The sequence below is a fragment of the Euprymna scolopes genome, chromosome 42 (genome assembly GCF_053919585.1).
Source record: "Euprymna scolopes isolate OS-2025 chromosome 42, ASM5391958v1, whole genome shotgun sequence".
Taxonomy (NCBI): Eukaryota; Metazoa; Mollusca; class Cephalopoda; order Sepiida; family Sepiolidae; genus Euprymna; species Euprymna scolopes.
Window position 1 is genome coordinate 35,706,437 of NC_136523.1, and position 15,218 is coordinate 35,721,654.

General features: G+C 30.2%; 1 protein-coding gene across 4 annotated transcripts in view; it reads right to left on the reverse strand.

Moving 5' to 3' along the window:
- The window catches only part of LOC145267017 (dynein axonemal assembly factor 9-like), a 159,657-nt gene that overhangs the window by 27,289 nt on the left and 117,150 nt on the right, over positions 1-15,218 (reverse strand). For all 4 annotated transcript variants that reach the window (XM_080122933.1, XM_080122932.1, XM_080122931.1 and 1 more), the window contains exons 26-30: positions 14,632-14,745; positions 13,448-13,568; positions 10,538-10,626; positions 3,501-3,659; positions 255-331 (exon numbers count right to left, since the gene is read on the reverse strand). In XM_080122933.1, the coding sequence (XP_079979059.1) occupies positions 255-331; positions 3,501-3,659; positions 10,538-10,626; positions 13,448-13,568; positions 14,632-14,745 (560 nt within the window). The remainder of the gene's footprint in view (positions 1-254; positions 332-3,500; positions 3,660-10,537; positions 10,627-13,447; positions 13,569-14,631; positions 14,746-15,218) is intronic.

Below are 15,218 nucleotides of genomic sequence, written 5' to 3' on the forward strand. Positions count from 1 at the left end.
ACGGGTTCAAGCCTGTCTGCCTACTACCACTTTTTTTTTAACACCTCTGTCTACTGTTGTTTTGATTCCCACCCCCACGGTTACTACTACTTTTTTTTACACCCTTGCCCCCCCCCTGGATTCCTTATTACACCACCTGAACACCCGGACAAAGCCGGGCAACCCTGCTAGTCATGTCTTAAAAAATCTTATCAATTTTCCTTTCTTCTTGCCCACACATTCACATAAAATATTATAATGACGATAATACTTACCAATTTTAATTTGTTTCCGGATTATTGGATCTGGATGATTCAGAATGGCTCTGGCAACGTTCACAGTTTCTGTATAGCTGGAAAATAAAAAACCATGAATTGGGACGTATAATAAATGGGTATTCGTGATTCAATGTTATGTTGACACTTTGTAGGTAGTTAATTAAATATTAATAATTAATAATATTTAATAAATAGTTAATTAAATATTAATAATTAATAATATTTAATAAATAGTTAATTAAATATTAATAATTAATGATATTTAATAAATAGTTAATTTGATATTAATAATCAATAATATTTAATAAATAGTTAATTAAATATTAATAATTAATAATATTTAATAAATAGTTAATTTAATATTAATAATCAATAATATTTAATAAATAGTTAATTAAATATTAATAATTAATAATATTTAATAAATAGTTAATTTAATATTAATAATCAATAATATTTAATAAATAGTTAATTAAATATTAATAATCGATAATATTTAATAAATAGTTAATTAAATATTAATAATTAATAATATTTAATAAATAGTTAATTAAATATTAATAATCGATAATATTTAATAAATAGTTAATTAAATATTAATAATTAATAATATTTAATAAATAGTTAATTAAATATTAATAATTAATAATATTTAATAAATAGTTAATTAAATATTAATAATTAATAATATTTAATAAATAGTTAATTAAATATTAATAATCAATATTATTTAATAAATAGGTAATTAAATATCAATATTCGATAATATTTAATAAATAGTTAATTAAATATTAATAATCAATAATATTTAATAAATAGTTAATTAAATATTAATAATCAATAATATTTAATAAATACTTAATTAAATATTAATAATTAATAATATTTAATAAATAGTTAATCTAATATTAATAATTAATAATATTTAATAAATAGTTAATTAAATATTAATAATTAATAATATTTAAAAAATAGTTAATTAAATATTAATAATTAATAATATTTAAAAAATAGTTAATTAAATATTAATAATTAATACTATTTAATAAATAGTTCATTAAATATTAATAATTAATAATATTTAATAAATAGTTCATTAAATATTAATAATCAATAATATTTAATAAATAGTTAATTAAATATTAATAATCAATAATATTTAATAAATAGTTAATTAAATATTAATAATTAATAATATTTAATAAATAGTTAATTTAATATTAATAATTAATAATATTTAATAAATAGTTAATTAAATATTAATAATTAATACTATTTAATAAATAGTTAATTAAATATTAATAATCGATAATATTTAATAAATAGTTAATTAAATATTAATAATCAATAATATTTAATAAATAGTTAATTAAATATTAATAATTAATACTATTTAATAAATAGTTAATCTAATATTAATAATTAATAATATTTAATAAATAGTTAATTAAATATTAATAATTAATAATATTTAATAAATAGTTAATTAAATATTAATAATCAATAATATTTAATAAATAGTTAATTAAATATTAATAATTAATAATATTTAATAAATAGTTAATTTAATATTAATAATTAATAATATTTAATAAATAGTTAATTAAATATTAATAATTAATACTATTTAATAAATAGTTCATTAAATATTAATAATTAATAATATTTAATAAATAGTTCATTAAATATTAATAATCAATAATATTTAATAAATAGTTAATTAAATATTAATAATCAATAATATTTAATAAATAGTTAATTAAATATTAATAATTAATAATATTTAATAAATAGTTAATCTAATATTAATAATTAATAATATTTAATAAATAGTTAATTAAATATTAATAATTAATAATATTTAAAAAATAGTTAATTAAATATTAATAATTAATAATATTTAAAAAATAGTTAATTAAATATTAATAATTAATACTATTTAATAAATAGTTCATTAAATATTAATAATTAATAATATTTAATAAATAGTTCATTAAATATTAATAATTAATAATATTTAATAAATAGTTAATTAAATATTATTAATTAATAATATTTAGAGATAACATAAACCAGAACACATATATACAAAGACTGCTGCAAAGAAGGTGGGATCCCTCTATCATGCTAGAAAACTACTTATACCTGACAATGTCCTGTCATTTTTCCTTACCATACAAAGCTTATGCTAAATGTGCAGGTATTTTCCTAAACATTAAAATATACTTGTGGCAGGAGAGTGGGAGGAGGGGGGTATGAGCTATCGATTTTTAATTTTACTGGTAGTTTAAAAATCAATTAATATTTATTATTTTAATATTATTACTACCAGCAATGGAAGATTTTCTTTTAAACAAAATCAAATAAAAAAAAAAAAGACAATGAAAAGACACGTTTTGGTATCAGAAAAGAGATATGAAATTTTCTGATTCCGATACCCCCCAAAAGTTTCCGATTCCGATTTTCATTAATCGTCAAAACATTATCGAATATTTAATAGAATCAGATCCTTCTTATCCAAAAGAAAGATCCAGGATAGCCAAACACCTAACCAACTTGATATTAATGCAAGTGTGCCCCAGGGATTAATCCTTGGATCATTATTGTTCCAGATTTTCATAAATAATCTAATTGATGCAATTGCCTTTGAGATAGGTGGGTTTGTTGTGGTTCTGCATAATCTCTCAAGCTCAAGCCACTGTCCCATCGCCATACTGTTGCATCACTATGTTTGTTTTGCAAGTACTTCAATAAAATGTGCTCTGATGAATTTGCTACACTTGTGTCCCTCCACGCTCAATGTATATGTCCTCGACCAACCCCACCGGCACACTTATTCCCAAGTGGCTCTTGGCTTTCATAAACTTCATAAACTGTTGGTGGTTTCCCTCACTCTTTGTCTGAGCCTAAACCTGGGCATGGATTCCATGAACAGAGTTTCTTTCACCTGTGGGGCTTTGTTCCATTTTCTTGTTTTCCAGCTGACTGCAGTGTGGTTGTCTTCGGGTCCAGTGTGAGTTAGGGTTCTTGATGAGTCGTCCCCTTGCATGGTCCAATTTGCCCAATTCCCACTACTAATGATTTCTATGATATTTTACCATTGACTACTGTACACTCATTAACTCTTATCCTCGAGTGGCTCCCAGGCCTTGATAAGTGGTGACTCCTTTGTAAAAAAAAAAAAAAAAAAAAAAAAAATGGTGACCCTATAGTAAATAAAAACGAATAAAAAACAAAGCTTACCCTGGAACAACGATTATTACTCGAAATGTTTTATCGTAGTCCCCTCTTGTGCTTCGCATACTTTGCCGTTGGGACTCAATCAATGTTGTCAAATAATTCTGCAGTTTTTCACCATCGAAGCGGTCAGTGTCTTCCAGAGGATTGTCCAGAATCATCCATCTAAAAGGTCATAGATAATATTTGATAGATTTGATAGATTTGAGGATATCTTTCTTCTAAAAGACAAAATTATTATTTGGATTCATCGGACTACTGTTCTCATTTTGAGTGTCATTTTTAACAACGTTTTGGTCGATGTAACCTACGACCTTCTTCATATATATCTTGTCAAACTCGGGGATCTGAACGGAATTTCGAACAGAACCCTTCATTTTGAGTGCCATTTTCACAACGTTTTGGTCGATGTAACCTCCGACCTTCTTCAGGTGTATCTTGTCGAATTTGGGAATGTTTCTGTCGAACTCAGGAATTTGGACGGAATTTCGAATGGAACCCTTTATTTACTTCACGGGGGTAGCATGCTCTTGTTCCGTCAACCACAACTGGATAGAGGTCTTAAGTAATTCGCAATTGTATTTTTCGGTGGTCCACACTGAGGATTGAACCTTTAACCTTCAGGAGAAGGTCACTTTTACAATTGATTTTTTTTCAAGTACTCTGTGGACTGCGCTACGGGTCCAGATCATCTCTTTCTTATTGTAATATGTTCTTTGTTCGACAAGATACCCCTGAAGAATGTTGGGGGTTAGATCGGCCGTCTTGTTCCGTCAGTCATGACTGGATAGAGATCCTAAGTAATTCGCAATTGTATTTTTCGGTGGTCCACACTGAGGATTGAACCTTCAACCTTCAGGAGAAGGTCACTTTTACAATTGATTTTTTTCCAAGTACTCTGTGGACTGCGCTACGGGTCCAGATCATCTCTTTCTTATTGTAATATGTTCTTTGCTCGACAAGATACCCCTGAAGAATGTCGGGGGTTAGATCGACCGTCTTGTTCTGTCAGCCATGACTGGATAGACATCCTAATTCGGAATTGTATTTTTCGGTCGCCCACACTTTTTGGAATTGAACCTTCAACCTTCAGGAGAATATCACTTTTACAATCTAATGACTGATGGAAATAAAGAAGTAAATAAAGGGTTCCAGTCGAAATTCTGTCCAGATTCCTGAGTTTGACAAAAACATTCCCGAGTTCGGCAAGATACACCTGATGAAGGTCGGAAGTTAAATCGAACGAAACGTTGCGAAAATGACACTCACGATGAGGATAGTAGTCTGAGGAATCCAAAAATATGAATTATGGGTTATTCTGTCAGTCATTAGATTGGAAAGTGATATTCTCCTGAGGGTTGTGTGCCATGAAAATTTAAAGAGCTCAATAGTGTGCCATGAAAATTTAAAGAGCTCAATAGTGTGCCATGAAAATTTAAAGAGCTCAATAGTGTGCCATGAAAATTTAAAGAGCTCAATAGTGTGCCATGAAAATTTAAAGAGCTCAATAGTGTGCCATGAAAATTTAAAGAGCTCAATAGTGTGCCGCCATGTAAGAAAAAGGGTTGGGAACCACTGAAATAATCAATTCTTATCTCAAAAAATTCAGAAAATTAAGACAAAATTAAATGATGAAAATAAAATTTGTTTTCCTCCATTTTTAAATGTGAACAAAAAAACCCAAATCAGATCATACGGTATCACTGGACGAATACTAAACATAATTAAATCCTTCTTAGATAAGAGAAAAATCCAGGTTGTCCTCGACGGTCAGACATCTAAACAATATGATATACATGTGGGAGTGTCCCAGGGGTATATCCTTGGACCTTTATTATTCCTAATATTCATAAATGACCTCCCCGACAAAATTGCCTCTGAGATGGGTAATTATGCTGATGACACCATACTCTATAACAGGCATGACAGGAAAACAAATGAACACATATCTAAGGAAATGGCAGAAACATTAGAGGATGGCCTCCAATCTGTAGTGGAACGGGGACGAAAATGGATGGTCACATTTAATGCTGCCAAGACTAAACTTGTTTCCTTCAATAAACCTTCTCTACCACCAATAGCAATGGCCAAAGATTCATTATCTGAAAGTACTTCTTTTAAACTCCTCGGCCTAATGTTCACTGGAAACATGAGTTGGAACAATTACAATGAGAGCATTGCCAGGACCGCTGCGAAGAAGGTAGGCTCTCTTTATCGGGCTAGAAAGCTACTAACGCCCAAAAGTATCCTGTACCTCTATAAGGCCACCATTCGCCCATGTATGGAGTATTGTTGCCATATTTGGGTTGGTGCATCTGCTACTAGTCTCTCACTCCTACACAAGGTTCAAAAGAGAGTTGCCAATCTGATAGGTTCTGAACTGTCATCTAAGCTTCAGCCTCTGTCCCATCGACGAAATGTTGCATCCCTCTGCCTGTTCTACAAGTATTTTAACGGTGAATGCTCTGACGAACTGCAAGCACTTGTGCCCCTACGACGTAAATGCCATTGACAAACCTGACAAGCAGTCAAATCCCACCCCTACAAAGTAGAGATCCCTAGATGTAGGAGAGCCTTCTACTCCAGTAGTTTCTTCCCCAGAACCGCTAGACTTTAGAATTCCCTTCTGGGTCCCTGCTTCCCCAACTGTACTGACATGTTCAAGTGTAACGTGAACTGATATCTTACTGCACAACTCCCTACAGGGTACCTCAGTGGCAATGTGCTTTGTTTGGGGTGAAAATGTAATAAAAAAACAAAAAACAAAAATAAAACACAATTATTTTTTATTCCAAATACTATCGGGGCTATAAGTTGCAGGGATACTATGAAGGGAGTTGAGCAACAAGATGTCTATTTACATTACACTTGAACTTCTGCATATCAGTACAGTTGGGAAAACAGGAACCCGGAAGGGAGTTCCAAAGTCTAGCATTCTGGGGAAGAAACTACTGGAGTAGAAGGCTTTCTTACATCTCGGGATCTCAACTGTGAATGGGTGGGATTTTGCTGCTTGTCGGGTGTACTTATGTCGAGGGGGTACAAGGGCTTGTAGTTCGTTGGAGCTTCCACCATTAAAGTACTTGTAGAACAGGCAGGAGGATGCAACATTTCATCGATGGGACAGAGGGATGATTAGCTAAGAGTATCAGAAGGAGCCACTGAAAACTTGAATAAAAATCTGATTATATTAGACTGTCTCTGTTTCGAAGCTTATAAGCAATATGAAAATGTAATTTCAAATCGTAATTTTTTTTCAATAAAATGAGGAAAAACCAGATTTTAAAATAATGAAAGGTTTAATCGAAAAAAATGCAATATTTTTTTTTCATCGGTTTTCTTAAAAAAAGATTTCACGAAATTAAAAAAATCTTAAATGGTATCAAAATCTATTAAGTATATATAAATGCCAAAAAATCACTTACCTGTAAAATAAAACTAAGCAATGGCTGGTCCAATTCTTCATTTATAAGAATTGTCCATATTTATATTCTAAATTCTATATATATTTTTAATAAAAGGACTTTTTAAAGCGAGGGTCGTAGAAAATCGCGTTTTCGTAACGCATTTTGCATCATAAGCTTAAAGTGCTGCTGCTGCTAATTTGCAATTTATCAAATATGGATTCGTCAAAGGGACATAATTAATGTCTCTTTTTTATTGCTGTTAACCCAAATTAGTATTTTTGGTCCTCCATAGTTATAAAAAACCACACATTCACTTATAAGTTTTTCCCGTTAAACAAAAAATCCAGTTAACCGAATTTTTATTTTTTTATTCTCTTAATGAAATACACGAGTTTTTGATTATTATATCTTATTTCTACTTTATCGACTGGATTTTTAAAAAATATCTAAAAAAAGAAAACATTGAATGAAATAGAAAAAATTCCTGTCAGCGTCTGGTATTTACTTGACAATATAAGCATAACATAAGCTTTCATTAAAACAAATAAATAAAAATCAACGTGGTTTTAAAAAAAAAGGTTTTAAACTTTGGAATTTACAGGTAAATTTACAAAAAAACACTTCTTTTTTTTGTTGTTTTCAATTAGAATATTTTATTTATTTATCTTTTATCTTCAATTTGTGATATATAAAACTTTGGTACATAAATTAATTATTTAATTCTTAATAGACATTTCAAAATGGGGGCGGGTGAATTTTCAAAAACGTTTGTCTAAAATATTATATTCAGTTTATTGGAAAGAGCATAAAATTTCACATTAACCCTAAAAATATCGTAAACATTGAACCGATAGAAAAATTTCGAAAGACTTTTAAAGTTTAAAAATTGAAAAAAATTTCACTCGTAAAATTCAATTAATTTCATGCATAAAAAAAATGGCTGGTTGAACGCGCACCGGCACTTTGTAAACATTTTGTAAACACTGTTTTTTTTAAAATAAAAAATAATATTTCTATTATTTTTTAAACAACTTTAATAGTTTATTTTGAAAGTATATTCCATAAACAAAATAAACAACTCACTTAAAAAGGAGAAATTACAAGTTTTTTATATTTTATTCCCAGTTTTCTGTTAGGGGTGTCTAAAATTCCTACAAAAATTCTGATACACTTATTGATTAGCTTGTTTGGAGTGAAAATGTTAAAAAAAATGTTAAAAACATGTACAAAAATGTAAAAAAAAAGTTAAAAGAAGTGTAAAAAATGTAAAAGAAAAAAATGTAAAAAAATGTTAAAAAAGTGTTAAAAAAATGTTTAAAAAAGTGTTAAAAAATGTAAAAAAAAATGTAAAAAATGTAAAAAAATGTAAAAAATGTTTAAAAAAGTGTAAAAAATGTAAAAAAAAATGTAAAAAAATGTAAAAAAATGTTACAAAAAGTGTAAAAAAATGTAAAAAATGTTAAAAAAATGTAAAAGAATGTAAAAAATGTAAAAGAAAAAAATGTAAAAAAAATGTTAAAAAAGTGTAAAAAAATGTAAAAAAAATGTAAAAAAATGTAAAAGAAAAAAGTGTAAAAAAAATGTTAAAAAATATAAAAAAAATGTCAAAGAATGTAAAAAAATGTAAAAGAAAATAAATGTAAAAAAAATGTAAAAAAAATGTAAAAAAAGAAAAAGGCGTTGTTTAAACTTGAATAAATCTGTAATTTTGAAAAGACAATGCTTACACAGGGGAACAAAGAGAAAGAAAGAAAAAAAAACACTTCATGCAGAATTTAGTTTTTTGTCTTGGAGTCTGTAAATTAAGAACATTAGCCAAAAAAAAAAAAAAAAAAAAAAAAAACTAAATTCTCAAGTACCTTATGCCATAAAACCAAAAGATAGGTTGGATTGGGGGGAAAGGGAAATGAAAAAGATGTTTACTATCTTCAAAGACCTCACTTGTCCTCTAACCGTTTTTATGACTCCCACCCAGGTTGCATTCTGACTTGATAAACGAAATAGGAAAATGTATTTGGTTGGAATATCACTTACGACGATAATTCTTGGCCTGAAGACGTAATCCCCCAACGTGGGTGATTACAGATACATGTATGCACATATGTAGCCATTAATGTTTGTATAAATAAAATTGATATACCTGCTCTGTTCACTCATTGAGCACTATTTTGGTAGACACATGTTGTTTCATTGGATGTACTTCTAGGAAACTAAACTCTACTGGCTATATATATATATATATATATATATATATATATATATATATATATATATATATATATATATATATATATATGATGTAAATAATGGAAGTAGTATTCCGACAAAATAGAGAAAATAAAAAGGAACAAACCGTATTATGTGTTCATCAACGTTTCGTCTTTATTTCGTCCAGAGGAAGTCTTGAAATAAAGACGAAACGTTGATGAACACATAATACGGTTTGGTCCTTTTTATTTTCTCTCTCTCTCTCTCTCTCTCTCTCTCTCTCTCTCTCTCTCTCTGTATATATATATATATATATATATATCTTTCTTCTATAAGACAAAATTAAATAATGAAAATGAATTTTACATTATTATATTTTCTTATTCCTTTATATTTAAATGTGAATAAAATGTAATTTTAAAAAGACAACGCTTACAACAAAAATCTTATTGACTTTATGTGACCACTTGATTTTGATTGAATATTTTACATTTTCACCGTTATATTCTGTGAGAATAGGCGAAAAAAACAAAAAAAAAAACACAAACGGGATCTATCCCTGAAGAAGATGTAATATCATTGAAAATTTGATTATAAATATCTTTTTTAAAATAAAATCTCATGTTGTACGATTTTCCTTTTAATTATAGATTTTATTGGAATTTACATTTTTTTTTTTTTTTTGTTACCTAAATTCAGAGTGATTATTTTCAGAAGTAACTGATTAATCAGAATCAAATATCGTTTCGGCAGCTGTATTGCTATTTAAGTCCAATTTAGAACTTGGAAAACCTGACTGATTTAATGTTGTGTCTTAGATTACTGATTTCAGAAATTTTCAGTTTTTGTTGCCACATCTGTAGGGGCAAACTGCTCAGAGCACCCATTCCTGTCTTAACAGGGTTGAAAACCGACTTTGAAATCTAGTAAGTGATTTCTATTTCTCCTCCTTGCAACCGCTTCCTCACATAGGAGACATTGCAAATCTGTCTCTAATCTATCATTATGTTCACGGCAAGTGCTCGACTGAGTTCCAATCTATGGTTCCCCATGTAAAAATTCACAATAAGCACTCGACTAGCTACAACCTCTACAAACAATTTCCCCAACCCTCTATCTGTACATAAATTTAAACGCAAATTCCACAAACAAGGTTCTTTTCCTAGAACTATACGCCTGTGGAACTGTTCTGCTGGCCTGCTTTCCAGCTGAATAAAACATGATTGTTGTCAAATCCAATGTAAACAAGTTCTTGTTGAGCCTTAAATAATCAAATTTTATCCAATTTTCGCCAATACTGATCATTACTCTGTTGTCTCACTAACCACCTTATATTCATTAACCCATACACTCGAGTGGCTTTCGGGCCTTGATAAGTGGTGACTTCCTTGTAAAAATGAAAAAAATTCAAAATGTGTTTATGCTTACCCGTTGTGTTCCGCCGACAAACTACTCAACACCTTGGAAACTTTTTCTTTGTGACTTCCGCGGATTCCGCTGATAAGTGTGATTATCACCTGAAAACAGAAGAAGAAAGAAAGAAAAAACGTCATGATTGGAGCTCAGTCGAGCACCTTCCATAGAAATAACGATAGAGCAGAAAGAGACTAACAACGTCTCTTCTGTGCGCACTGGATGATGTCATGCATTAAAACCAAGGGACAGAAATAAATTAAAAAAAATATTTTAAAAAAACCTGTCACGATTGGAGCTCAGTCAAGTACCTTTCATGGAAATAACGATAGAGCAGAAAGAGACCAGCAATCTCTTCTGCGCACATTGGATGAAGTCATGCATTAAAACAAATGGAAAGAAAAGAAATAATAAAACATGATTGGAGCTCAGTCGAGCACTTTGCAAATAAGCTCTTTCTTTGGAAATTCCACCTGACATTAAACCAGTGTGCTGTGGAATGATTACTGGTATGCCGTCAAGAGATAATTGGTAGCCGTTGTTGTAGCTAGGCAAGTGTCTAATGCAAATGTTCTATGGGAGGAGGGAGGGGGGGTCATGCATTGGGTATGAAAAAAAATGGGGTTTGTTTTACTATGCACATAGATACAAAAAAGTTGTCAACAAAAACAAAAATATAACAAATAAATGTTACCAAAGGCAAGATAAGTTACTTTTCTACCTAACTGAATAAATTTTTAGTGTTTTTATTTAATGTAAAATGTTTATTTGGTTTGAAAAACATACAGTCTTTATTGGTATATGTGGAAAAGACAAATGGCGGCAAGCTCGCTATAGGATACGTTAAGTTTGGGAAAATGAGTTCAATCTAAAAAACTATACAAAATACTGTTAGAAACTCATTCAATATATGTTACTGTGACATAGGCTGACATATATTGAGTTTCATATACATTATTATAGAATCATGATTTCAAAAGTTAAAAAAATGTATTTGGGTGCCATCAGCTAGAATCGAAACCGAAAGCAAAACTGTAGCATTCAAAGCTGGTGATGTTACCACTGTACCAACGTGACACGCATATGAACTGATTAAAAATAAACTAAGATGAATGGACAAAATGTATAACGATTTTTTTTTTCAATTTTGACCCCTTAATTATTTTAACCGGCTAAAGACCCATAAAAAACAGTTCGTAAAAACCCCAATCATTTGAGACCCTTAGTGCCACTCTGCAACTTTTAGTTTTGGAGGAGATAGAGTTTGAAAATATGGAGACAGACAGACATACAGACATATATATATATATATTTATATATATATATATATATATATACAGACATATATATATATTTATATATATATATACATACAGACATATATATATATATATATATATATATATATATATATATATATATATATATATAACTACTTAATTTACTCACATAAAATTAATATCCGAAAGTATAAATTTATGCGTAAACTTTAAGTATTTACTTCAAAAGTGCTCAATACGTAGGTAGAGCTAGTTAGTAATTTATAAAATATATATGGCGATTAAGCTACACTGAATATTCCGGGTTTCATTTACTCTAGGATTCTTCAGGCTTATGCATAAACCTGAAGAATCATGAAACGCAAAATATTCAGTGTAGCTTAATCACCGCCTGAAGAATCCTAGTGGATGAAATGTGGAATATTCAGTGTAGCTTAATTGCCATATATATTTTATAAATTACTTACTATATATATAGGAAATGGACGTGTAAAGTTGAGGATGAGAATGGGCCGGCTGAGGCTAGCATGAGGTTGAAGGAAGAGAAAACACCTGGCTAGATGGACATGTGGCAGCGAGAGACTTTTTAAGTGGTGTCGAGGTGGGAGAGTAACATGTGATAAAAACATTTGTTATAAAAAAAAAAATGCCGACCCGGACTTTTATTTATTTTTTTATTTGTTTGTAACGGCAACATTGCAGAATTTTGCAGGTCTGCTGGCATCATTTTGTCTCCAATAGTCAGGAGGCAATGTAGGGTCCTTCTCATCAACCATTCTCATCCATAAAGCAATATCTTCAGCACCACTTCAAGTGTTGTGTGTCAATAGCGCGGTTAACACAATACGAGTCGAACTCAACTTGTTTGTGCCGAGTTGAGTGGAAAGAGGTAAAAAAAGGTCACCGGTGACATAAATCAAACTTGTTAACTCTGGGTTGGCGGACGATTGCACTGAGCGATTAAGAAACGCCATATGTCAGGGTGTGCATTTTGAGTGCAAACTGGTTAACGAGATGTTATCTGCCCACATATACACCTTAATATAAATTGAGAATGCACATACGTTTCTAGTTAGTCAGAAAATTAGTTCCTCAGTTCCAAGTTGCAAGTCCAGTCGGTTGAGTTTGAGAGTCAAGAATGAGAAAAAGAAAAACACGCAAAGTGGCAAGTGCTCGTCTGAGCTCCAAGCTATCGTCTCCCCTCGTAAAACATTCATGAGAAACACTCGTCTAGCTGTAAATACTATCAATAATTTCCTCCACTCTCTATCTGTTCTGTGCCTAAACCTAAACATAAATTCCATAAACGAAGCTTTTTCTTAGAATTGCACACCTATGGAATTGTCTTCCGTTTGTCTGCTTTCCAGCTGACTACAATATGGTCGTCTTCAAGTTCAATGTAAACTAGTTCTTCACGGACGAACATGCACACATGGTATACAATCATATGGACACTATGTATTCTACAGAAGGAGCCGGATCAACCTATCCTGGGTGAATGTTGCTTCAAGTCCAGAAGTTAAGTTTTAGTAAGTTGTAAGACAAAAATTTGAAGAATAAATTGGATGAAAACGATTTCTGTGTAGATCAACAAATATAAAAATATTGCCATCATTTTTGATGGGTACCCTAGTTAAGTAAATACCTTATTGTCTTTTGCTTCTGAGTCTGTTGAAACTTCTAACCGCTTCTTCAACAATGTCGGCAATAAATCAGATTCCACAGGGTCTTGGAATGTTGTGCTGACCAGCAAATGGTCAAAAAATCTGAAAGGAAAGGAATGGATAAAATATTGTAATTTCCAATTCTTCTGATGTAATAACCCCCTCTCCTACCCATTTCTCTCCTTTCTACTCTTCCCTCTTTTCTTCCTCCTAATACCTTCTCTTTCTCTCTTTTCCCTCTCTTTCCCAATAAAGACATATGTAGAAATATATTTTCTTATAATATATATCAATCCTTATTTAAGAAGCCCAATGTAATTACAGAGCAACATAGAGAATAAATGACAAAAAGTTATATGTCAAAATTCATGATGTTGACCATCTTATAATTTATTCCTTTAATTAAGTTGACTTATACAATTCTTGACAGTATCTGTTTTGTAGCGCAAAATCAATCACTTAATTCATGAATTTTGGAATATAACTTTTTGTCATTTATTCTCTCTCTCTCTCTCTCTCTCTCTCTCTCTCTATATATATATATATATATATATATATATATATATATATATATACTAGCAGGGAATGTTGGTTCACAATACATTGTAGTCTACATTGCACTGTAGAGAATCTACTGCTGATTTTATAAAATTATTTTTACATAATGGCTTGAATTAAAGTTTAAAATGCAAGCGTCCAGTATCATGGTTCGATTGTACTCTAAACAGAAACATTCATTTTAAACGCGCCTCTGTCTTATGAAAGAACCTACTGTTGATTTTATATGCCAGGCCTTTCTGCTTGTGTGGTAATAAAACTTTTTAAATACAATTGTGATGTTAGGCTGTATCAGGGTGTTAACTGTGGTCAAAACTGAACTATTCTTTCTTTAATCGGATTTTTTCTGCTTATCGATTTTCAATAATTATCGGGAGCATTTTGATAAAAATCTATATAAGAACACTGCCAGATACATAAGGTATATTTGTGTGAAATTTAAAAAAATCGGCTGTCGTTTCCAAGTCCATACAGAATGAACTCACACACACACAGTGCCTTTTACATATGAATAGAGATTTTTATATGTGAAGGTGTCGTAATTCTTTTAAGCATATCAGTAACACAAAAATATGATTTTAAAAAATTTTTTAAAAGAGTAACATACGTGACAAGTGAGGGCAGGCGAGCAGAGGCTTGTTTCAAGGTCCATTCACATCTAAATCCAGGCATTGAAGATTGGCTATTTGCAGTCGTCTCATAGTTTGTGAGGTGCTCATACCTAAAAACAACAAAAAGACATTGGAATAGAGAAACAGAATTGTTACTCACAGCTGCACAGAATAATGCAATTAAAACTAATTATATCAAAGCTAATATAGGCAAAACACAGGAAAGCAGGAATTGCAGATTTTATGAATATTGGGACAAGATGGTAAACTACATTTTTTTCTTCTTTTTTTTGCTTTTGAACTCCAAACAAAGCACAATGAATTTTGGATGTAAGGGGATACTATTTAGGACAAAATTTGCAGGTATACTATGTAGGGAGTTGAGCATAAATATGTCTGTTCACATTACATTTGAAGTTCTGCATATCAGTGCAGTTGGGAAAGCAGAGACCCGAGAGAGAATTCAAATGTCTAAGACATAGGTAAATACAGAAAACTAGCCAAAACGAATACAAGAACAGGCACAGCTGTTTGGGGAAGGCAGTACACTGGGAACTATGCAAACAAAATTTTGAACACGCAG